The sequence below is a fragment of the Orbilia oligospora genome (assembly GCF_000225545.1).
Source record: "Orbilia oligospora ATCC 24927 unplaced genomic scaffold scaffold00109, whole genome shotgun sequence".
Taxonomy (NCBI): domain Eukaryota; kingdom Fungi; phylum Ascomycota; class Orbiliomycetes; order Orbiliales; family Orbiliaceae; genus Orbilia; species Orbilia oligospora.
In genome coordinates, this window is record NW_011645666.1 from 237178 (window position 1) to 262483 (window position 25306).

General features: G+C 44.2%; 9 protein-coding genes across 9 annotated transcripts; 4 read left to right on the forward strand and 5 right to left on the reverse strand.

Moving 5' to 3' along the window:
* Positions 1–698: 698 nt before the first annotated feature.
* AOL_s00109g66 (uncharacterized protein) lies at positions 699–1499 on the forward strand (the record flags this gene model as incomplete). The annotated part of the gene is made up of 1 exon (XM_011126547.1): positions 699–1499. One exon carries the CDS (start codon positions 699–701, stop codon positions 1497–1499), a length of 801 nt encoding a protein of 266 aa, XP_011124849.1.
* A 714-nt stretch (positions 1500–2213) lies between these two features.
* Positions 2214–3635, reverse strand: AOL_s00109g67 (uncharacterized protein; the record flags this gene model as incomplete). The annotated part of the gene is made up of 1 exon (XM_011126548.1): positions 2214–3635. The coding sequence occupies one exon, from the start codon at positions 3633–3635 to the stop codon at positions 2214–2216; it is 1422 nt and encodes a 473-aa protein (XP_011124850.1).
* Positions 3636–4127: 492 nt separating this feature from the next.
* AOL_s00109g68 (uncharacterized protein) lies at positions 4128–5550 on the reverse strand (the record flags this gene model as incomplete). Its single annotated transcript, XM_011126549.1, has 2 exons — positions 4128–5318; positions 5416–5550. The coding sequence occupies 2 exons, from the start codon at positions 5548–5550 to the stop codon at positions 4128–4130; spliced, it is 1326 nt and encodes a 441-aa protein (XP_011124851.1).
* Positions 5551–7132: 1582 nt separating this feature from the next.
* Positions 7133–8692, forward strand: AOL_s00109g69 (uncharacterized protein; the record flags this gene model as incomplete). Its single annotated transcript, XM_011126550.1, has 1 exon — positions 7133–8692. The coding sequence occupies one exon, from the start codon at positions 7133–7135 to the stop codon at positions 8690–8692; it is 1560 nt and encodes a 519-aa protein (XP_011124852.1).
* A 743-nt stretch (positions 8693–9435) lies between these two features.
* On the forward strand, positions 9436–13451 carry AOL_s00109g70 (uncharacterized protein; the record flags this gene model as incomplete). Its single annotated transcript, XM_011126551.1, has 3 exons — positions 9436–11646; positions 11725–12088; positions 12163–13451. 3 exons carry the CDS (start codon positions 9436–9438, stop codon positions 13449–13451), a joined length of 3864 nt encoding a protein of 1287 aa, XP_011124853.1.
* A 265-nt stretch (positions 13452–13716) lies between these two features.
* Positions 13717–14514, reverse strand: AOL_s00109g71 (uncharacterized protein; the record flags this gene model as incomplete). Its single annotated transcript, XM_011126552.1, has 1 exon — positions 13717–14514. One exon carries the CDS (start codon positions 14512–14514, stop codon positions 13717–13719), a length of 798 nt encoding a protein of 265 aa, XP_011124854.1.
* A 1184-nt stretch (positions 14515–15698) lies between these two features.
* AOL_s00109g72 (uncharacterized protein) lies at positions 15699–16032 on the reverse strand (the record flags this gene model as incomplete). Its single annotated transcript, XM_011126553.1, has 2 exons — positions 15699–15832; positions 15903–16032. The coding sequence occupies 2 exons, from the start codon at positions 16030–16032 to the stop codon at positions 15699–15701; spliced, it is 264 nt and encodes an 87-aa protein (XP_011124855.1).
* Positions 16033–18141: 2109 nt separating this feature from the next.
* AOL_s00109g73 (uncharacterized protein) lies at positions 18142–19398 on the reverse strand (the record flags this gene model as incomplete). Its single annotated transcript, XM_011126554.1, has 3 exons — positions 18142–18325; positions 18389–19022; positions 19110–19398. 3 exons carry the CDS (start codon positions 19396–19398, stop codon positions 18142–18144), a joined length of 1107 nt encoding a protein of 368 aa, XP_011124856.1.
* Positions 19399–20964: 1566 nt separating this feature from the next.
* Positions 20965–24998, forward strand: AOL_s00109g74 (uncharacterized protein; the record flags this gene model as incomplete). The annotated part of the gene is made up of 8 exons (XM_011126555.1): positions 20965–21032; positions 21095–21123; positions 21233–23629; positions 23757–23957; positions 24070–24174; positions 24249–24548; positions 24724–24785; positions 24867–24998. The coding sequence occupies 8 exons, from the start codon at positions 20965–20967 to the stop codon at positions 24996–24998; spliced, it is 3294 nt and encodes a 1097-aa protein (XP_011124857.1).
* Between the last annotated feature and the right edge of the window lie 308 nt (positions 24999–25306).

The following is a 25306-nucleotide window of genomic DNA, read 5'->3' on the forward strand; positions in this document are numbered from 1 at the left end:
CTTTTCTGGTCGATTCGGAATTGATTTCAATGACCGGGTTCGATGACTCGATCTGGATGTACTCTGTTATGTGCTAGTATTAGTATGCATGTTAATCCGATATGATATCGTGATTAGCAGCTGACAAACGTTTAAACTTCTTTTTTTTTATATTCAGTTGGTTTATAACCCATTTAAGATCTTCAACATAACATTTCTTCTTTCTTATGCAGCTCGTAGCATTAACGTTATCTTTTTCATCTATTTCGTCGTCTTTAGGAAAATTCCTCGTGGAGTTTACCGTATCAACCGTCACGCGGGTCCGCGGATGCCCCGTATTATATCCATGCATGCAAGTGCAAAGCCCGATATCCAACATCGTCAAACAGTCCTCACTCAACATCTTCACACTTCGACGAAAATAAAAAATGATATTTAAAAAAATAAAAATAAACATAAAATAAAAATAAATCAAATCAAACAAAAATCAATCGATACCCATATCCGAATATCCCAAAATAATAATAAAGTTCCGACCTGCGACAAAATCACCCTCCAAAAATCAAACCCAAATCCCCCGCCAAACCCGACGATCTTCCTCCTCAGATATTATTCGCCCCAATCAATATTATATATCAACCTTCCCTATTAACCCCTCCTTTCACACCGGCCAAAGAGAAGGATCTAAAATTTAAAAAGGACAAAAAGAAGAGGAAACAATGGCCCTCCGCGCCTTCCTCCGCTACCTCCTCCTAACCCCCCTTCAAATCTCCATCTTCCTCCTAATCTCCCTCCCACTCGCCCTCTTCGCCGCAGTAACCACTTTCTTCAGCGTAATCTTCCTATCCTCCCGTCTCCTCCTCGTCTACGTCGATCTGATAACCTCCGTCGTTCTCGCCTCCTCATCATCAAAATCACAATCTCCATCAAAAGTCTCCAGAAAATCATCTACTATCACCACCACTACCACCACGGGGATACGACTAAACACTACCCTCCACAGTCGAACTCCACATCCGATATTAATCCCCAAAAGTCCTCCACGGAGTCCTCCAAGATCTGGAAATGGCACCTGGAGATCTCAACAACAGCAGCAGCAACAGCAAAGAAGTGTACACTACCAACAATCATTCACAGCACCTTCGTCACCAAACATCGGTAGAAAAAGAATGGCAGCTGCATTCACCACCGGTAGTGGTAGTATTAGTAATGGAGGCTACTACCAACAACATCAGCACCATCAACACCATCAACACCATCATCATCAGCAGCAACAAACTATAATGACATTTAGCAATATCAGCGGTAGTAGTAATAGTAGCGGTGGTAGTCCACCGTTAACTATGAAAAGCTCAGGAGTGGGGAAATCGGGTACACCGTTTAATATTAGTGCTCCTCCACCACCATATGGATACGAGCCAGCTAGTACTAGCGGGAGTAGAGGAAAAAGAGGGCAGGTGGTTGTGGTTGAACCTGACGAGGAAGAGGAGGAGGATTATTTCATGAGAGGGGCAGAGTAAAAGCTACCTTTCTCCTTATTTTTGGAAGGAAAAAAAACAAGATTCTTTTCGTATGTGATATGATATGATAGTTTAATTACGATGAGGTGGCCAATCTGGTTTTTGGGTATATTTCTTTTTTTTTTTAATATTTTGGCTAGCATGCGTGCATTGGAAATTTGGACATTGTAGGCATATACCTCTGTTTTTTTTGGGTGAATTAGTTTAGTTGATCGGATCGGATTGTATATAAAATGTATTTAAATAGCAGCTTACGAAGGAACGAGTTATGTTATCATTATAGAGGTTACTATTCATTTTACAGGTTATAATTATAGTTCTTATAGTTCACGAAGTTAGATAGCTAAAACCTTTAGATTCGAAGCTTGAAGATTGAACACCGTAGTGAAGAAGCGTGGTATTCTGGGCGACCAACGCAAAATCTTATATTTCAGGATTCAACTTTGGGCTGCAGCCACTGTTGATTGTTTTAAACTGCTGGATTCTATCTAGCTAGGTCTACGATAGTTTATCGATTGAGCAGACTGATAATTTACGAATAATAAAATAAAAAAGGATTTTAGATGTGTATATCGAGATAGCCTCGTCTGCAGAGGCTAAACGAGCGCTTCAAAGAGCGTGTCCATGGCTTTTCAAAAGATCCCGAATTCTGAAACTACGAGATACCAAGCAGTACTACCCTTAAATGCTCGCAACATCAGAGCCATCGTATCTTCACTTGGGACCTTCCTCGGGACCTCCCTCGTCCTCGCTCTCATCTTCTTCATCCTCTCCATCCTCATCCAGATCCATACTAACCCCTTCAAATGGTCCCAAACGACCATCATTCTTCTCCATCCAAAACTCCTTAAAAGCCTTAGCTTCCAAAGTCTTATCCATCTCAATAACCATATTCATCTGCTCACGCGTGATCTTAACATACATCATTTCAATTTTTCCATTCTTCGTATGTTTAGCCAACGCCATTTCCTGGGTAGTCATGAATGAATCATACGCTTGCCAGGTTTTAGTAACATTACCGACAAACTCCGAGAACTCTCGAAGATGTGAAACCTCCAATGGTTTCCCATCAGTACGAGCGAAGAGAACAGCTCCGAGTTTGGCAGCAATGAATTTACTCTGTTTGGCGGAAGGACGGGTGCCAGTGGTTGAATGGATGATATCAACAGTCGGGAAGAGGGTTGGAACGAACTTGTTCCCGCGAAGACCGTGGTAGTTCAAGAATCGAAACATACGTATGGGAAATCTATAGGAGACCCCCAAAGGTGGAGTGTAGATATGAGGATCTTTCCTACGGTATGTAAAGATCGGATGGTCGACTGGAATATCCAAAGATTCAAAGGCAACGTAGTCGGCGTGCTTAAAGTCGCTAGCGTTGTCACCATTGAAGGTAAGGTCGGGTTCGAAAGTTGGAAAACAGGCGACGGCCTTGATACTGACGGATTTGACAGGAAGGGCAATTTGATTACTCGGTCGTTTGAGTTCTTCGACGAGAATTAGAATATCCTCGGGTTTGAAGGACATAATCCAGGTTTTGGATCTATCTTGAGTACGCCCGAGGGTGACTATCAACAAAGTGCCCTTGAACGCCGAGGAGTTGACACCGTTTGTTAGATTGTGGACACAGAGGTTTGTGTGAGGTTGCGGTTTTTCCAGCGTAGTTCGCAATGGTTGTTGACCGGGTGGTGGGTTAATGGGTTCGAAGATCATGATCGCATGGGGCAGTGTTTGACGGGTAATAGGGTGACAAGTGATAATCGTCGGTTTGCTTTTGTACCCCTCGCCATACCAGCTCGATTGTTCGAAAACAGGGAGGTTGTGACGGTTGAGTTTGTAAGGGGTCCATGCGTAGTATGGAGTCTTTGAATGTTCTGGAAGAACTAGTATAGCAGCCAAGTTTTCACCTGGAGGACGAGGAGGGATAGAGACTGCAGCAGGGCAGATGAGACGATGGTAATATCGGTCTTGAGTTTCATGTGCTGCATTGCAGTAGGCTACTCCATGACATGTGCTGCAGGTGTTAACGGTTTGGGCACCACAGATCGCACATGTCTTTTCGCGAGTGGATTCGTATTCCTCTAAGATTGAGAAGGCTACAGTGGAAGGGACCTGGGTATCGGTTGCTGTTTGTGCCATTTTGGATTATGGGATACTGTAGATTGGGGGTACGGGATATTGATGGTGACGTTGTTGACACAATGGTGATGGTGATGGTCTGCTGTAGTAAAGGGAAAAGAGAGAGGATGGTGGTTATAGTAACAAGTTGCTGATAGCGGAGGCCGTCCTTATGTTCTTAGACGTTCTCCAACTGTCACGAATCTTACGAGTCAACAAAGCTTCACTACAATCTCTCTCTACTTCCTATCTGCACTTAACTCTTTATCAATTGAAGAACTACCCCGTGCCCTGAGTCGAGATTACTATTGTATACTATCCTATCCTGTGTACCTACTAGGTATGCTTCCAACAAAGAGACAAAAACCGAGCACCAAGTGTTAAAGCAGACGCTAAATTTACAAGCTCTAGCCCTCTATAAAACAAAACCCAAACGACGAATTAACCTACCCGTAGTTAGTCCATTACTTTACAAAAGCCCATGTCCTATATATATGACCGTCATAGGCAAATTTATGCCGCCCTCTCGGTATCCACCAATACACCGTCCATGTAGCTGTTGAAACTTTCAAAATTATCCAGATAAAGATGGTGTCCTGCGTTCTCAATAATCTTAAACCTCGACTTCCTCCCATCCTTTTTAAGCGCTTCACTAACCGCCTTTCCAGCTTTGGCATCCATCCAGTCGCTATCACCATACATTAAGACTATTTCCAGATTTCGGTCAATCTGAGAGAATCTATTCTTCAGAGGATCACGAGCGAATGCTCCGGGAGCGAGGAGGTATGCGAGAGCGTATTCACCTGACCCCTTCTGCTTGAATAGGGTGTAGGAGTACATGTGTAACGCTTCGGCCTCGGCTTCGGGGAGGAATGAGAAACGACGGGAAGTCCAGCCGGATACAAATCTGGGTCCAAGAGGGCCGCCCCATCTGACAATTGAGAACGGTGAGATGTTGGCTTCCCAGAGGTATGTGAACCAACCAGGATATCGTCTTCTAGGAGGGTTTGGAGCATGTTCGCCTGTTCCGACATTCGCAGAGGCAGCCGTTTCGGCTTGATGTGTCGCAGCTTGCCTGGCAGATTCTTGATCTGGCATTTGAGCTGTGACAGCATACGGATCCTCTGGAATTCCGACAGGTGAGACGAGAATCAATTTCTCTAATCTCTCCGGGTACTTTAAGGCATAACAGGTAGCAAGGTAACCGCCCAGGGAATGACCCATGAGCGTGAACTTCTCAAGACCTCGAGCCTTTCGCCAATCTTCTAGACTGTCAACAAAGAACGATTCTGCCTCTCGAACTTTCGCAATACGGTCTTGAGCGTGGATTTTGAAGTGTGGACGGGCGGAGCGACCCATTCCGAGGAGATCCAGGGCGTATAACGACCATCCTGACCGTTTCGACAGCGCATCGAAATTCTTGTAGAAAAATCCAAGACCAGCACCGTATCCATGTAGGACTACGAGATTGTGTTTTGTCTTGCCTTCGGGGCGGGTGATGGAGAATTCGTTAAGGTAATGTTTGGGATTTGAGAGATGGACTTCGTGAGAAGCACAAACGCGATCATCGGTAGATTCCAAAGGAGGCGATGTATGGTCTGGTTTCGAAGCTTCGGTACCAGTGGCGGGTCTGAGAGATTTGGAGTAGATGGGGATGAATTGGAGAACTGAGGCTTCGGCAGCAGCTGGGGTTATACCTGACCACTATATTATTACATCATCAGAATTGGTTAGCGATGCAAGGGACAAAGACAAGAATGACAGGAGAAAAACTACTCGGGGGGGTTTTAAATATACATACCCATTGAGAGAAAGCCTTTCCGTATTCTAGAGGGAAGAGTCTGCTTGGAAGCTTGACTTTTTCTTCAGTTTCTCGCTGACTGGCAAGGGGCGACTGTTGGGAGGATCCTTCGGCAGCGGCGGCATCCATGGCCATTATAATATTGCGACGACGGTCGACGTAAAAATACTGGGGTTTCGATGTTCTTGTCGGATAGTATACTACGATACGGGGATCCGAATCAGGGTGTAAATGAGAGAGAGAATCAGAATATGGGAATGAAATGGAGGAGTTATGTCTGGATTGTTGAAGTCTGGTGAGCAGACGGAGCTGAAGCTGACGGGTGTTGGTGATGTTGAATCGGAAGGGTTTCAGGAGCCGGAAAGACAGCTTGACGGTCGCTCGTGTGCCCCAATTACAGCAGCTTGATTGAAACGGCAACTGTATGATATTAAGTATATTTGCTAAACAAAAATCAATCAATCGATGGATGGATGAATGAATATATATTTGAAAATCGTATTTTAAGTAGATACTTAAGTAAGATGAATATGAATATGAATATGTATATTAATAAGAAGTGAAGTAATCGAAAGAGTTCGAGAGTGTGGCGATAAAAGTGTATTTAAGGTGCACACGCTGCAGACTCGGAGCCCTTAAGACCCCGAAGCCCGTTCCTTTCTTTTGTCACAATTCGACCGATGGAATGTTTAATTCCTGACTGTTAGGTACCTTAGTACCTTCTAACAAGGCTGAGGGGCTCTCCAAGGATGTAATTATAATCCAGGGTGTAATCCGGGTGCAGCAGCAGCGTGGTTACGTAGTCTATTTGGCGCTCAATCGGACATTAAATTCAGTTTGATGGCGGACTTTATAGTTAAAGTCCGGAAGTATAGTACACAGTACAGTCTCTGCAGAGCTAGACTGGATTTAGTTAACAATATCGTTGAGGAATTTTAATTCTCGAAGGCTTAGTCAGACTTAACTAGAAAAATATCTAACATCGATCGGGGATGGTATAATAATTATAAGAATGAACGATCTTATCGCATCGTGATCTTGATCTTGACTCTCACAGTAGTGAATTTGAATAGGTGGAATATACTATACAGCTTCCTGATTGCGTCGACCTCGCGAAGAACAACCTTGGTTCGGACTGAACGCCATATGCATGTTCCCCTTCGAAGACATCCCATTGGCTCCATCATGTCGGTCTAGCCGGATTCTATCGACTGATCCCGGTGGCAGTTGCATCAAATCGACATCACGGGGTTGGTTTAGTATGTTCTCCAGAAGAAGTCCCAACGTGGTGTTTGGTGTTGTTGAGATTGAGAGATCCCTCTCACCAATCTCACCACTCTTGCTCTTACTCTTCTTCTAGCTCTGATCTTACCATCACCAGTTTCTCTTCGGCTTCGATCTAAATTGTCTTGCTCTACTGCTCTGTTCTTCTTTTAATTGTATATACTTTATACTTCACTATATCATTTGTATAAATAAGATCCTTGTTATTAAATGCGGTCATAATCTCTGCTTAACTTGACTTGAAACAGAAACATACCCGTCCGAACCCGCGATTTGCTTCTCCCCCATCCATCCATACAATCTTATCCTCCTCCTCTTCCTTCTCCTTCTCCACATTCGGAGTCTCACTAATACTTCCCCATGATTCGCACCAATCTCCTTCTTCTTCTCAGATTTGCTTAGTAGTTTTTATTTGTTTATAATAATAATAATCATGGCCGACGAACCTTCCGAATCCGACTCCAATCTACCTCCCTCAAACGTCGGCACCGGCCAAGAATCACGCCTCGACCAGATCATTAAAGGCACGCCCTCCGTCGGTTCAAAAGCCGCCCAAGTCGCAACCGCATACGTTCAGACCCCTTCCATCCATGTCCCTCATACCGCCGACTCTACTTCCTCTCTTTCAGCTGGCACGGGTTCCAGCAGCTCGTTCGCTGCCCATGATGCTGCAACCACGGTTACTTCTGCTGGTGCCCCGAGTTCTGCCCACCGTCCAACAATTCCGAATCCACTGGATAACCACCCTACTTCCCCTCCGACAATATACCTAAACCTCATCATCCTCGAAGCCTCATTACGGGCTCAATACCAAAGACTCCATTTACGTCGTCGAAAATACACCGTCTTCCTTTTCCTTCTCTGTCTCTGGATCGGGTACTTCTTCAACGCGGTTTACATCGTCGGTCCATCTCCATACTCCATAATCTCCACCTTCCAAAACTTATGTCTCCTCGGTGGCATAGTAACAGGCCTTCTCTTCTGGATGAGCGGCTTATATGCCAAAACAATGATATGGCCGAGAAGATTGGTGGGAAACGTGAATAAAGGTCTTAGGATGTTTAATGTCAAACTCGTCGTCGTCAATCGCAGCTTTTCGCAAAGAATGAGGGATTGGTCAGAGATCGTGGCGAAACGACATCCCCTCGGGTGGATTTATTCGGTTGGATTGAAAAGAGTGCCCCCGCCGAGGATGGTGCATCATGTGAGGGCTAGAGGACATTCGAATGCTATGAGACCTGGTGGGATTACTGGACTTAGAGCTGGACCCACTGTACCTGGAACCCCGGGGACACCCCCACCGAGGTCTGCGGCTGATGTGGCATTGGCGCAGAGGGCATTGGGGAATACTACGCGACAGCAACCTGTTATACCGGATGGATTCGACCCAGACGATTATTTGGAATCAGGAATGAATGTCAAACTGGTCATACTTGCGAAACATTTCTCAGCAGATTTTAGGGAAGGATGGGAAATATATCGCAGCGATTACTGGGAAAAAGAAAACGAACGACGAGCGGTAGAAGTTGAAGCTATCAAAACTAGTATTCTAGAAACAGGTTATCTACCGCCGATGAATAGTCACGGCGTGATTGTTGGCGCTGGAATATCAAGCTCCACACCCACCGGGCCAGTTTTTCCCGGAATTAGCGGACGTCCGGCCAGAAAACCATCCGTATCCTCGGGAACAACGACTAGACCACGGGCTAGAAGCAGTGCGTCTCCACTTGGCCCCGATTCCGATGGTACATTACGTGGGACACCGACAAAGGGGAGATTACGGATGGGTCATAAAAAGAGCAGTTCGAGTCTACGGCATCTGGGTGTTATGGACGACAATATAGAGAATGAAAAGGCCTCGATGGACGTTAAGCTGAAACGACGGTCATTGACAAGGTCGCCTGAGACTGAGAGTAGTTCGACGAGCACGTTGGATGATAGGGGGACACCTACACCTCCTCCCCCGCCGCCAACGTCGCCTCCTCCTACTTAAAGGTCCTTGGGTTTTGACTTTTGTTGGGTCTATTGGGTATCAAAGGTTTATCTGCATTTTTTTCATAATATTACTACGACTATGACTGTTCCTATTGCTATTGCTATCGCTCCTGCGAAATACTTATGTCGATACGTTTTTCAAGCCTATTTTTTAGTTGTTGGCTCCTTTTCTCTCTGCCTTTTCCTTGTGTGTATGGTAATTTTAATGGAAATGGCGATGGCTAATGCGGCGTCGACAGATTCTTTTTCTTTCTCTTTCAAAGTTTGGTCGCACAGAAAGTTTCATGAATTCAGTCTCATAACGACCTAGTTGCCTACAAGCAGCCTCTTTTTAGTGCCTTTAGACCGATGATACTAATGTTTCGACAGAGGTCCTTTGAGATACCAACCTAGGGCTGTTTCTCTAACATACATAGATAAGCTCCGGTCTAGCAGCCGCGAAACGATCCACCAAACGTAATCGTCACAAAGAAATTAATTAGTTTCGAATCCTCACACGCAAGATTTGTACAGCGATATTCCCTCTACTTCTTTTTCACAACAGAGGAGTATGATTCACGTAAGTTCTCTTTCTACAAATTTTATTACTTGGACAGAGAATTGAAATTAATACCATATAGCACATAAAAGAAATACTTCTACTCATATATACCCCAATATATACGGGTATACATACGGTAAAGAAGAAGAATAATAATAAAACCCGTAGAACGAACCACCTATTCTACGATATAACGAAGAATGTCCACCCCCCGCAGACCTCACCGTCAAAAACCATATATCCCTAAAAATAAAGAAAATATTACAACAGGTATATCATCGCCAACCCCGCGTTCAGAGCGTCGTCGACAGACGATAATTCCACCTTCAAAAACGCATATAGGTTCTGATAACGAAGAATATGACCAACGGCAAGGGATATATGGAGCTCGAGATGAATATGAGGAAGGGGAAGGGGAAGATGGGACTCCATTTGTTGGATTTTCGGAACGGGATATTATGGCATTGAGGAGCGTTGCGGCGCAGAAAATGAAGACGAGTGGTGGAAGGGGGTATGGGCGGCAGGGGAGGAGGGGGTTAGCGAAGTTCGAGGTTTTGAGGGATGTTACTGGGGATTTTGTGAATAGGGAACAGGTGGGGAGGGGCACTCCGGCTGGGAAGGGGAAGAGGAGAGTTTTAGAGCAAGAAGAAGAGGGAGAACTGGTTGAGGAGAGTGAAAGGACTACGACTATTGGTGGGGAAGGCAGTGGTGATGATGATGATGAGGAGGAGGAGGAGGAGGGAGAAGAGGGAGAAGGGGTTGGTGCAACTGTGATTGAGGTTGATGAACTCGAGGAAATCCAACCTTCAGTAGTCCAAGATATTGACGATGTTGAGGAGCCAGAGATATCATTTACAGAAGAAGAACGAGCATTGAATATGACAATTCTCGAACCAAATCATGAAGCTTACATCGAGCAATCAGACGTCGAATCTGATATCGAACCATCCAGTTCACCAATCTACTGCATCTCTCCACCAAATACCCCCACAGGGTCCCTCGACAATAATGCAGAAAACTCCGACACCGCCAGTATTTTCACAACTTCATCTGAAGATCTCAATACCATTACCGATACTAATAATAGAATTTTGGCTCAACCCCCAAGAACAGACAATACCGCCCTCCGCAACCTCCTCCATCCTTCCTCCTACACAGACCTCCGCACGACCCACCTCTCCGATGTTGCCCTTTCCAAAGAATGGCACGTCAGGAAGTGTCACCTGCTTAACACCCACCCGGATCGTGTCCGGGAAGACCCTTTTACCCCTCCACCAGACCAAACCCCCTATAAACGTCCTAAGAGCCGAAAAATCCCAAGACTGATTGCTAAGCCCGCGGTAAGGCTATGGCGTCATTTAGGTCTATACGATCCGGAGTCAAGACCTGCCAGGAAGTTATTGGGATGGTTAAGGAAAGAAGATGAAGCATTACTTTCTCAAATATCACTTGTTGCTCCTAGGATGGAGCTTCAACATATAAGAGAAGTCCACGAGCATGCATTTCAACCACTTCGAGTACGGCTCCTGAAGTACCTAAGAGAAAATTACCAGAATTGTACTTGGTGTTTGTTATTCTCGGAGTTTGTGTACATGAATGCTCGTCACATATTGCACGATTATAATACTACTGTCAATGGTAGTTGTTTGTTCCTTATGGTCTCGACTAATGAAACGGGGAAGATTAAACAGGTTGCAGAGGGAATGTTGAGGAATATGAGGTTTGGAGATGAACTTGCCGTCTTTGTAAAGAGTGGGAATTCGAGGTTCTTTGGGAGCTATGGGTTAGTAGGCGGGAAAGGGGAGTATGAAGACGAAGAAGATGAGGAGGAAGAGGAAGAGGAAGAAGAGCAAAAACCACATATCCTCGCGCAGGGAGGCTCTCGGCCAGGTGTAAGAGTCGGATGGCCCTCTTTCTTCTTCCCAAAGGCTGCGCAAACCACTTCTCTCGAGACAGATACCCCACCGCAGAAGACAATTTATACACCCTACACACCCCCTAATCCCAATCCCAAATCCAAGTCTAGTCCCAGCCCCAAATTCAAACCCAAACCCACCCCCGACTCTAATGCCAACTCCAAATCCAAATCCGAATCGCCATCTAACTCTCCAGGAACACTATCTTCTTTGAGTCTTTCACCAACCCCACCCCCACACTCACCAATGGCAAACATCCATAAAATCCGCTGGGACCAAAAACTTTATCAACATGAGCTAGACGCATTCACATATGGACTTCGATGGATTGCACGGCTCGATATCCCATCAAGTGACGAAGGCTTGAAAGCGAACTACCAAGACAGACCAAATATAGGTAACTCATTGAGCGCCAAAGGAGATTATGGATCGGGTACTTTGGCAGGGTATATGACAGATAGGAGGGGAAGGGTTTATGCCATGACTTGCCATCATGTATTATCCCCCGTATACTGTTTATCTTCATGGAAGATTAATTGGAGATCGTAGAATATACTAATAGATGACATATAGGTGATGTACTTCGACAACCACGCCTCTCTCTGGCCCCACCGCTCCAACTACATAATAAATGCTTCTTCATGCCAGCCGATCTGCCCAAGCATCGAGGATATCACATACGAAACTAGAGCAATAGGCCACCAAATCGACGGATTGATGCACGAAGCCATCTGCGCATATACAAGGGGTAAATACGCCCTCGCAGAAACTCTTACACGCAAGGGTAAAGAGAAATTAAAACTTCATGATAAACTAGTCGAGGAATATGGAAAAGGTGGTACTAGCTTTGGAGGGACTGTGGCCTCGGCTTGGAGGATTGCACAGATGAAGGATGGACCATGGATCATGGATCAGGTTGTGATTAAACCGAAGATTGGTAAGTTAATATCTATAGTCACTTACCCGCTAAGACTACGTATTGTGACTAACCCAATGATGAAAAACTACTAGAACGCATCGGAACAAATACATTCACCTACACCGGCCGCGACAACAAGGGCGGTCGTCGGTTCCGCGTAGAAGCCAGAGGTTGGACCAATCTCCCAATCGGTGCCGAAGTCTTAAAAATAGGCCGAACAACAGGTCTCACAAAGGGTACCGTGCTCTCCCTCAACGCCGATGTCCGTATAATGCTCGGCAAGCATTACGAAGAACATCCCGAAATCCATAAAGTACAAAGATACTGGGAAGTCAAATGTGGTATCGTAAGCGCCGGTTCAGGCCCCTGGTTTTCAGACCCAGGTGATTCCGGAGCTTGGGTTTTGTCATGTCCATCGTTTGAGGATATGTTAAAATGGGATTTGAGGAGGGCTGGTGGGAAGGGGGTGGCCGATCCGATCCCCGCTCCTGTTGGTGGGTTATTATTCGGTGGAGCTGATAGTGTTGATGGGATCAACTTGACATTCTACAATCCCACGAAAATGGTGAGAACGTGTTTAATTCACACTCTAGGGGAACAGTTAGGTCGGGAATTGAGGCCCGGCTTTGGAGGGGAGATAATACCAACCCCGTTGAGTGAAGAATGGGAAGAACAAGATTCGTGGAGTCGACAGAATAAACTTACGGCTAATGCGTGGGCTGGATTTGTGAATCATGGGTTTTGGAAGTATCAGATGAAACGGTATCCGGATGACCATGTGTTTAGGAGTAGAAGGTGGTGGGATGAATGGGAAAGGAAGCTCAAAAACGTTACGCAGGATTTGGGGTTTTTAAATTTTGGTGACAAAGGGCGGGACTATGATACGATTGCTGAGATGAATAAGAGGACCATGTTTAGAGCTACGGGATTCAAGGGGAATAATACACCCGACCTTGAACAAAGAGGCCCAGAAGAAGGAGAAGAAGAAACAGCAAAAGTAACTCCACAAGCCACACAGAGACAATCCTCAAAGCTCAAAATACGTTTCGAAGAACTAACACCCCGAAGGAGAGGAACTACTGACGATATACCAGATACCCCCGTTTCAACTCTACCAAAGATTCGGAGAGTTGGTCCGCCGTATGTCCCGATAGAGAGGCTTATGAGAGAAGCAACACCGGGGAAATATACGCCTAACGCTACTACTAATAGAAAAGTCGGGGGCGCATATACGCCTGTCAATGTCAGAAATATTATCTATAGACCAGGATATAAGATGACTAGGTCGGGGAGGAAGATTTCTAAAACTTCGGTTACTAGGATTGAGAAGGACGACGGAGAAAGTGACGATTCTTTGGGGAGGGCAATAAGAGAGTCGTAGAAGTAGTAGGTTCGTAGGTCGTGTAGATATAAAATTAGATAACTGTAGAGTAAATGGGTAAGTATAGATTCATCTGTATCAAAGAATAGAAAGAACGATGTTCATGCAATTTCAGGATGACCTTTTGGCCATTTAAAGATTTCATTATAGCCTCGAAGCTAACAGCAGTCTTCAACCCGTGCCGTAGATGTCAGCGGAGTAGCCGAATTAGATTCCAAAAATTGTATGGGGAACTGCATAAAATATATACCAGTCTTAGTAGGTACTAGTAGTATACCCCCCCAGGCGCTGGATAGCGACTCGAACACCAGTCCCGGCCCCCGTTTACCTCCCTCACAAACAAGAACAATCCCTGATAGCCATCGCGACAACTTCCAACCCTCAACGACGTTTCAAAATATTTTATTAGCATAGCTTTCTCCCCACTAGCGTGATCAGAAGACAGGTACAAAAACTCCATCATTGAATCTATGGTCCGAGGGATACTCATCAAAAAGTCACCAACAGTAGCGGTTTTCGTAAACTCTGCATCGGCAATAGCGTCTTTGTATGGAGGTATCGGACCGTAAAACCATGGATGGCGGAAACTATAGTTGTCGGGATATAGAATCGTCATGTAAGTCGGCGGCAAGATTGGATGTTTTGGTGATATGGATAGCTCTAGGGTTCCGTTACGGAATTTTATTTCCGCAGGCTTGTATATCGGATCCTCGAAAAACATTTCCAAGTTAATCTCCAAGGATATGCTTGCGACATCTCCATCTTCTTCGCTTATTTCAAAGACACAGGGGGAGAACTTTGGAGGGTCTTCCTGGGTTTTGTAGAAGTTTTTGTGACAGTAGGCTATGGCGTTGTGGAGTTGAGGCTTGAAAAAGAATTCTTCTTGACCTGCTTTGTGACAATGAGTGTTGGTATACCGCGCCGAGAAAGCTTCTGGGGAAGTTTCGATGTAGAATTGCCACGATTTACAGACCTTGTGGAGAGAAGGTTGGGATGTCCAGTCGAGAATGGCGAAGGAGAGGATGTGGTATTGGATTTCGAGGGGGACGAAAAGTGTTGACATTGTGTGGTATTTTGGTGTTAGCTATCCGAATGAGTTTGGGATCAACCTCGATAGTGCAGATGAGAATTCAGATTCGAGAAGGAGTCGAGAATTAGGGTCTGTATTTAAGTACTTCTACTTGTTCGCGAGTATATGTAAGTCAATACCTAAAATCTAACTATATCTAAGGACTCATTTGTTCTTTCAACTTTTTGAATTTTCTGTTTGTAGAAGGACGTTTATTTTGTCCGTTGGGAGAAGGAAAGTACATGAAGTTGCAATGTTGACTCATATGTAGTCTGCCTTAAGCTGAATCTACGCCCGGGTACCCCAGCCTTGATCTGCAAACCAAACAGCTATATGGTAGAGATTGCAATGTATCTTTGCTATCACCCGACAAATTTGCGGGGTATTACCCATTTCACCGGATTTCATCCATACATACCTGCTAGGTTAGCTAGTTAGGTCAATGCTACACAATAATATGTGTTAAAAATTGGCCTATCGCTTGTGAATAGTTTTTATAAATTTAATGAATAATTATAAACCCAGAGTGTATAGGTTCCGAGAGAGTAAATGATACCTGCATGAAGATTTACCTATTTGGAATCGTTTAAAAATGATATATTGATATCGATGTTGTAAATTCTGGAACATCAAAATCTTTGACGTTATAACATTTATTTCACTACATGCGCCCCAGGCTGGAAACATGGATATCGCGCTAATTCTATTATTTTTTCGGCCTCTACTGACATGCTGGCATACCTTGGACTACTCGATTAAAAATTAGAAATCAGAAAGTTTATGCTAAGGGGATTTTTTTTACATCTATAGAGTTATGAATTCCTGAATTCGAATCGATCGATCGATCTTGATTTGGCATTTAAACGCGCAACATGGATTAATACGACAGCACGTTATAATGCAAGTGCACACAACATTTGATTTACGGAATATTGATATATATTCTTCAAGTTTCGAAAATTTAGACAATTCGAAACTTATTACTATATTTATCCACCGTATGGTAGTTAACATGACCCTATTCCCGGGATCCCACAGATCGAAGTCTCCAGCTTCACCTCGTCATCCCGACGCGAGGATTCCCATATAATTTCCAGTGCTACTATATGTACACTCTAAAGTCGACATAAGAACAGCTAATCCCAAATGCAATTTCTTTCCTATATATCCAACTCCACTTAAGGGCAAAGGCATGTGAAAACGCCCACGGGTTTGACAGTTGCCCAAGTGCATTCATAAGCGCCGCTGCTGCAGCAAGCATGGAACAGCGGTCCGGTATTGGGGCAGCCAACATCCGCGTTGCCAGGAACACCTACAGAGGAGAAATAAATCCGTTAGAGAAGCGAGAAATCGGATTAATGTATGAACTTGACTAAACTTACAGGTTCCTCCCAAGGGTGAGGAGTTGGTGCAACAGTAGAAGTACTTGTTACTAGGGCATGTAAAGGCGGTGGCGCTGACAATAGGGCTCAAGCCAACAATGGCGACGGCAATCAGACTTTTGATCTGCATTTTTATGGTTATAAAAAAGATGGAGGTGAAAGGAAGAGTTTCTTGAGGGGTTGTTTTCGAAATATATATATATAGATTTAAAGTCTTTGGAGGTTGTGTCACTTAATTGGAAGTGGCGGATAGGCGTCTTTTATAGTCCATATTATAACTACTCAAATGCTTAAACATATATGCATATAATTTCAAGCCATAGAGCTTACCGGTTCGAACTCGTCTACATTTTGTTATTCACGGGCCGTCGAACCGGCTGTCGAACCGAATGTCGGTATACGCGATATCGGTGCGGCATCTGTTCGTATTTTTTCGAATAAGCAACCAATTTCTTGATGTCACGCTTTGATCGATCTGATCCATATCGATGTATGTGGATGTTAACCTGTCGCTTTGTCGGCGTATACACAATAAGCTATATCGACAGCAAATATGCATATGAAGAATTTTGAGTTCGCACTCTCGTTAAGGCTTGTCTTCTACTAGGCGCCGCAGGCTGAATTTTATCGTGGCTTAAGCCTGAATTGAAATTCTGACAGCTGTAACATCAATGGTTTGGTTCGCTTGATCCGGATCTGCAGCCCAACCTTGTCACATACCCAGCCTGGGCCCTGGAAGATCCCAACCGAAAAGTCCCACTTACGTGAATTTCAACCGAGTGTTCGCTAAACCCTGAGCGTGTTCTCTCGTAAAACACCAGGAGGTGGCCGAAGCTTCTCTAAAAATATGTACGAGCCCCAGAATCAGATCCACGTTAGCACGCATGTGGAAAATAGTACATAATATCATACGATAATATAATTTGTTCAAGGCAAAAAACAAAAGGATACCCATGTTTCCCCGGTTACGGTCCTGGTATTTCTAGACTAGTCTGCCATGGGATATGGTCAGATGCTTGTTTTTTCGAGCCCCACGTTTAGACGGTTCGGTATTTGGCTTACTACTTGTTTGATAACCGCGAATTTAGGCAATGGAGTGCAGCTATGCTTGTCAACTCCATCTGAAACCGCAGGGTCGAAAACAAATATCCAGTCGATATCGACGTTGCATTCGGCGTCTGGTAAATATGATAGAATCTAGAAGTTTAAAAGAGAACTCATAGGTAGGTTACGTAACAATCTTAAATCTACAAAGTGAATTGTAATCAGACCAATAGCCGGGATCAATAGCCGGAGATGTTTAAATAAGTAATGATATAAAATGGAATCTGACCTCTCGATTGTATCTCGATAGCTCAAGCGACTCCAAGCTGCTCCAACTTACGTTTATAGCCTATTGACTACTGGAGCAAAACATCAACTGTAATTCTACTCTACTTTGGCTTATATAAATGCCTAATGACCTTGATACAAAAATCAATATCAATATAGCCTTTAAGCACTGAACTGACTATGTTACTAAGAAGGTAATCATTATGACCTTCCGGTTTATCTTGTAAACTAAATCGTACGCGTGAGAACACCCGACTCCCTCGTCACAGCTTCTCAGTCGAATAGGAGGTAAAATTGCAAAGAACCTTATGACTACAGTCGTATATAAATTAGGCGGACATGTATTACTAGGTGCTTTCCAGATTTTGGGCTTGTGGGTTTGTGTTGTTCGTGTGGTTTTTGTTCTGCAGAATAAGCAATATTGCGTAAGTGCCTGATGCTTTGCTAGAGACGATACGATAATTATTCTTGATTGAGTGGAAACTAAAAGATGGGGAAGTCGTCCTGCATGGAAAGAAACACCTAGCGCCTTCTAGGATGACTTAAATGTGTGTAAAGTACTAGTCTCGTGACTAGACTTTTTTGTGGTTGCCATCTTTCGAGTTGCGCTGCCGCCTTGACCGCTGAACATGCAATTTATGAACAGTATCTTTTTACGAGCTTATGAGATGAGATACTGATATTGAATTTCGGGAGAAGGTATGCAATATAGCAAACAAGGCTTTATAAACCTCCTATCGATCTAGAGGTATAAAACTATTGTCCAGTATAGTTTTGTATATAACGACTAAATTATAAATGAAAGGTCTGAAGAAGAACAGAAAAACAAACGAAAAAAAGCCCACCGAACAACCGAAGCAGCCTTCATTCGACTTAGTGGAATGAGATATTTGAGGCCTGGAAGTGTTTACAACATCATCCACAATGGCCTTGGCAATGCCTTCGGATGCTTCAATAACCGCCCCGATTTCAACCTTTTTCTTTCGTTCGGTTGTGCTCCTACAAACGCAATTCTCTTGGCCGGACTACCTTGAGTTTCGCTCCAGGACCTAAGGCCGTAGTAGAGAGCGATAGAATGCACTAACCAGCGGCTGTAATTATACTTCTATTAGCATCCTCCCGCATAAGTACCCGAATATTGGAATGTGACTCACCCAAAGCTAGCTCCTTGGTCATCATGCGGTGCCTCGAACACCGACTTTTCCAGTGGTGGTCCGAGCACAGGGATATACACCTCTCGCTGTACCACCGGTTCCTTAACCTGTTGTGCGGCCTCAACCGAAGAATCGAGCTTAATCGTCTTCATCCGGGGGACAAACACAATTTCTTCATCTTCAGAATCCTTCATTTCCTCTTCCACGATCGACTTTTTAGCAGTTCCAAAGTCAACGGAGGTGTCCATTTTGTCACAATCCTTATCTTCTTCATCTTCATCGTCCTCCACAGCACACTCATTCGATCCATGACAGTATTCGTCGACACAACCCCACAACGTAGCCGCATATCGCCTGACTTCTTCCTCTAGGGACTTCAAAAGGTCCATTGCGCCTTTGGAGCGCTTAAGCCTGTCCTTCAAGTTCTTAGGAACCCGCTTTTCGTCATGACTACCTGCGCCTTTGGCAGCTGAAGATGGGACGTGGTGAGCTGTGGCATAGCCGTACTTGGCAGGATTGGATGGATCCCAAAGTGTTGCGAATTCGTAACGAACGACACGCCTTGGGTGAAGAGCCGTTGGAGAAAAGTCTTCGGCCGTGGGAGGGGCGAAGGATGGGTTGTTTAAGAAGTTGTCTTTTGTTTTTGGTCATATTTGGGATGGGATTAGTTACGTTTTTCGTTCCTTTTGCGGAACTAGAAGTTAAAAAAAGGGAGTCTAACCATTCTCCCATCTTTGACGTCTTCTACTGCCTTCCTTTCCCTTGATGAGCGCTTCACGTCGTTTCATGCTATCCCGACGGAGCGGAGTGCGACGGAGAGCCGTTGAAGGTGCATCGGCTCCGGCTTCCGCGCCATCTTCGATGTTTACGGCTTTTACGACCGGTTCAGGCTGGTCGAGAGGGATTGTGACCGGTCCCTGTGGAGCTGATTGCGCTGGGAGTAGAACTGGAGCTCGAGGTATGGTTGAGCTAGAGGGCTGCTGCTCAGGGGCGGTTGGGAAGACGGCCATTTTTGAGAGGTTGTGTATGACTCGACGAGCTTTGTGTTGTGCGTTGGAGATGAGGGTTTAAAGCGGGTTAGTCAGAATGTCTATCTTAGATATATCGATATCTAGCTTATCTCTAGCGATATCAAGATAATACCGGTGTGATTGAAGCTCGAAATGGTTACTGGAGAAGAGTGAAAATGAGGAAACCCGAAAGGAGATTTAGAAGCTTAAGGGGTGCGTTCGAAATATGAACTATCTTGAGCTGGCTAACTAAGGGGGAAAAGGCCAAGTTTAATTATATTAAGTTGGAGTAATCGATTACTCGGGGGACTTCCGAGATAAGCTACAGAAACGGGAGTCATCATCAACCTCTATCCATCCCTTCCGAGAGTGGGTTTCCGCCAGATCCAAGTTTGGCGAGCTGAGGTCCCCACCGGTTCGAATTGGAGCTGTGGATTGGCTGGTGGGAGACCAATCAGAGGGATTGGCACGTTGCATGTGCAGCAGGAACCGAAGTTAATTCACCTTTCGATTTGGGTTTGTGATAGGTTATACATGTGATTTCTGGGGGAATGAGAGCCCCATTTGCGTTCGAGATGCCAATACGATACTATATACTCCATGGATCCATAATAGCTAGTAGACTAACTTAGGCAGTGTGACGTACGTACTCGAAAATCACTAAGATTGCAATTATATATATAAACTGGAGTAACGAGTATCTTCTGGCTTAAGCTGGCTTTTAGATGTCTCCATAAGTACCTACCTAGGTACCTAGGTATGTATAGGCGCGGTATTGCTCATAGATAATAAGGTTATTTAGATATCAAATTAACCGTCCAAAACCTGCAATATTAATGTTAATTTTACTAGGACTTGTGTATAACTATAATATGATTGCGAGTTTCTGTTAGCCTAGTGAATTCATGGGCGTATGGTAGGGTTCATAATAGTCTAGTTTTAGACGGGCGGCCGATACAATATCAATATATTTTATACACATTGTCTTTCGCGCGCCATCACTCAGTCAGCTCTGGTTGGAGATTTATGCATATGTATTCTTATGATTTAAATCTTTTGACCGATCGATCGATTCACCCGTGATTTTAACTCAGCCTTCTTCCCCTTGGCTTTTCCTTTTCATCCTAGGCCATTGCATTGTATAGCTACTAGTCATCCATGGTTTGTCCTCTCGGTTTTCCCATTTATAGAACATCCTCGTTTCTGCGATGAACATACCAGAGTTGTATGTATATCTATAAATGATTTCCATGCCGCCATGTAGACTTAACGTCCCGTCTTAGGTAAATACTAATGATGACACTCGCTGTATGGAAAGCGGGGTAACATGAAGTTGAGCTGTGCCACATGATGAGTTTTGTATATATGTATCGCAGATTTTATCTAGATGACTTGAGATGAGAAGTACATACCTCTTAGTGTATTGATACTCTTACCGTTACTTTACACCCTCAACCCTCTATAGCTAGCTATAGGGTCGATATTAAAATACTAAAGTTTTCGTGAAAAAATACATATTCTGCAAGGTTCATTTATAGTAGCATTTAGACTATCTGGTACGAAATTATGGAACAAACAACATTCACGGCTACAAACAGTCGAGTAGGAATCCAAGGGTCTATTGGAAACTATGGGTAAGAACCGTCCGCAATATTGCATTCGTAAGTTGATCATATACTTACTAATCCACAACTAGAGTTATCAACTTTAACAACGTCGGCGCTGGTATGTAAACATAAATTTGGGCTGGTATCATATATATCAAACTTCTTTTGCAAATACACCGTCGGAATTAATTAACGTCCCCAAAGCTGATTATAACATGCATGATCAGATCCTGAGGATACAAAAAGAAATATCTTGAAGAAACTTTATCAGTCCCTAGAGAAAAATCAAAAAGATTTACACCCACATCGGGTCCCCGGAACATGCGAGTGGTTTACCTCCCATCCTCAATATCTGGACTGGAAGGCGAGGGAGTCATCAGCAATGCTTTGGGTATCTGCTGACCCTGGATGCGGAAAGTCAGTTCTTGCAAAATACTTGATTGACTCAATTTTCCTACCGACGACTACAACCTGTTACTTCTTTTTCAAAGATGGCTTTGAAGGCCAAGGGAGTGCTACTACGGCTCTATGCTGTATGCTATTTCAACTGTTTCGAGCAAAACCCGGCTTGCTTTCTGATGCGGTCGTCGAGCACCTTGAGATAGCTGGAAAAGGATTCACCGATTCATTCAGTGAGCTTTGGGAGACCCTCCTACTCGTCGCACAAAATGAGGAAGCTGGCAAAATCGTCTGCGTTCTCGATGCAATCGACGAATGCAAGGATAAATCTCAGCTTATCCGGGAACTATACAAGTTATATCGCACGGAGACGGCTTTTAACCTTAAATTTCTCGTAACGAGTCGGCCTTATCGTGAAATTCGCCAGGGCTTTCATTCTTTGAAGGTCTCGGGGTCCGCGTTTCTTCATATAAATGGAGAAGATGAGATGGACAAGATATCTAAGGAGATTGATGTTTTTACTGAAGCAAAGGTTAATGATATCGGCGACAAAATAAAACTTACGGATAGCGAAAGAACTTTCTTATTGGAAAGATTCAAACGTACTCCAAATAGAACATATCTATGGGTCCACCTTACCCTGGACTCAATCGAACACGACATCGAGGTCAATGTTGAGATAACAAAGAGGAGAATGGTCGAAGTTACTTCCGAATTACACCTCCCAAGAACCCTTGATGAAGCATACGAGGGTATTCTATCTCGGAGCAGCAATCCTGAACAAGCAAAACGGCTACTACAAATTGTAGTTGCCGCAGCACGGCCTCTAACTCTAGACGAGATGTGCATGGCACTGACTCTTAATGATGATCACCATTCCTACAAGGACCTTGATCTCACACCAGAAAGGCGTTTTCGTGATGATATACGTGACCTCTGTGGTCTGTTTGTAACGGTTCTCGACTCGAAGATATACTTGTTCCACCATACGGCGAAGGAATTCTTAGTTCAGAAAAACCTAGCGGCAGATCCCGAGCCCGCAGAAGGCGACCTTAAATGGAAACACTCGATTCAACTACAAGAGTCTCACCGAGTTCTTGTTGATATTTGTATCCAGAATCTGCTCTTCACGGATCTCGAAACCCATTATCTTGGGAAAGCAGTTCTGATACCCGAATATCTACCAGGGAAAATCTTTCTTGAATACTCGGCTACACACTGGATGACCCATTTGCACGGGTCACAAATTGAGCAAGAGAAAATTGATTTGATCCTGAAGCTATGCGATACAACTACAAGGCGATGTCTAACCTGGTTTAGAATATACTGGGCGAACATGGTCTTGTACACCACCTCGACAAGTGGCGCGTTCGCAAATATCAATACAGATTTCCCAGAGGATATTACAACTCTCATGGTGGCATCATATTTTGGACTTGCAAATGTTGTAAAACTCATCCTCGAGTCGGATGATAGCATCGACATAAACTCCAAGGATACCAAACACGAGCGGTCAGCGTTGTCTTGGGCGTCAGGGAATGGGATCGCTGTTGTTATCAGGGCTCTGTTGAAGGAGCCCCATCGCGATGATAGTTGGTTCCCATCAAAAAGTGAAATCCACGGAGATTCTATGGACAATCACGAAGAGCGTGATGACAATTACACACCACTGTTGCGTGCAATACAAGATGGACATGAAGCGGTAGTCCAGTTGCTATTGGACAAGGGCGCGGAAACAGAAATGAAAGATAAATCCGGCTATACACCATTATGGCGAGCAGCAGATTGTGGGTGTGAGGCAGTAGTCAACATATTAGTGGACAGAGGCGCCAACATGGAGGCGAGGGACCAGAGAACCAACATGACGCCACTTTTAAAAGCAGCACAAAAAGGACATGATAAAGTAGTCCATTTGCTGATAGAAAAGGGTGCAAAAATAGAGGCACACGATAGATCTTTTCGGACACCGCTATTGTGGGCCGCACAGGAAGGACATGAAGCAGCGGTCCGAGTATTGATAGCCAAGGGTGCTGACAAAAAAGCAAAAGATAATATATCCAGATACACGCCGGCGATATGGGCCATGCACAATGAGCATAAGGCAGTGTTTGAGCTGCTGACAGATAGTAACGGCCACGAGCCATTATTGTGGGCTGCACGAAACGGATATACAGCGGAGGTCCGGAGACTAGTGGATAACGGGGCAAATTTGGAAGCAAAAGAGGGTGAGTTTCTATACACCGCCACTACTAATATGCATGATCAGGTGGAGCGTGTATGAGACCAAGCAATCAATGGTAGTCCATTTGATCTGATAGTTAGAAACGATGCTGACTATTAATTGCTGAAAAGATAAAAATGATCGTACAGCACTCGCCTTAGCTACAATGAACCAATATAAATCGGTGATCAAGATTTTATTGGATAAAGGTGCAGATACGAATACAAGGGATAAAGGTGGTCGTACACCATTATCATGGACCGCAGAAAAAGGATATGAAGCGATAGTCCGATTGCTAGTGGATGGAGGCGCGGATATAGAAGGAAGGGACAGTAAGTAACTGAATCTCTACGGTTTCATTATAAAATTCTAGGAATGAGCACAAGGCAGTAATCCATTGCCCGGTGGGCACATTGATCAGGGTGCTGATATTGGCGGTGAAAGGTGATGTTTATAGTTATACCCCACTGTTGTGGGCTGCACAAGAAGGACGTGAATCAATAGTCCGATTCCTCCTAGAAAGAGGGGCGAACATAGAAGCAAAAGACGGTGAGTTAAACTATATCCACTATCCTGCTGAGTTATTTGTTATAAATTGGCGCTAATTCAATGGAAAATAAAAGGCAAACAAGGGCGCACAGCATTAGTGTGGACTTCGATCTATGAACGTGGTGCAATGACCCAACTATTACTAGACTCGGGTGCAGACGTTGAAGCCCAAGATAAAAGTGGTCTTACGTCATTATTTTATGCTTCGGAGAGAGGATATGGATCAGTAGTCCAGCCGCTGTTGGATAAAGACGCGAATATCGAGGTCAAGGATAAACTTGGTCGCAGCATGCTATCACGCGCTGCAACAAAAGGACATGAGAAAATTATCCAAATGCTGGTAGATAAAGGTGCCAATATCGAAGAGAGAGATAGTGAGTAACACTCCTTTGTATCCCGTTCACTGTCGGACAAGGGCGCTAACCCAAAACTAAAGGTGGTGAGTGCAATACTGCCTGCAATTCATCGATGTTAATCGATCAATTTGAACTGCAGCAGTTCATATGCTAGCACCGTTGATCATGAACAAGAGCACTAACATACAGATAGATGGCAATGCCAATTTCGGTTTCACACCTCTTTTATGGGCTGCACAGGATGGACGTGAGTCAGTAATACGGGTACTGGTGGATATGGGAGCGGATATAGAAATAAAAGACCGTAGGTATAATTATCCGTCATTTGAAGAATAGTTCACTAATGAAATTATGAAAATCAAAAGGAAGAAACCGTTTGACACCGTTATCATGGGCGTCAAGGAATGGCCACGAGGGGATAGTTCGGCTGCTACTAGACAAGGGCGCAAATATGGAAACGAAAGATAAAAACGGCGATACGCCGTTACGTCTGGCTACAGGTAGAGGGCATCAAGCGGTAGCCCAACTTCTGATAGATAGAGGTGCACAAACATAGGGAGAAAAGACCCCCCTAGTGCCCTAGTCACAGTACTAGAACCATCGATCATCATGCATCATATACACACATTCATAACCCCCTTTAAAGCGAAATAGCTTCTCCAAACTTATGTTTATGAGAATCAATGTTTTTTTTTTTTAAAAAAAATGTACTTCTGAAGCCTATCTACCCAAACACCAAGATACTGAGTTGGTATCTAAAAGTAAGGTATTAAATT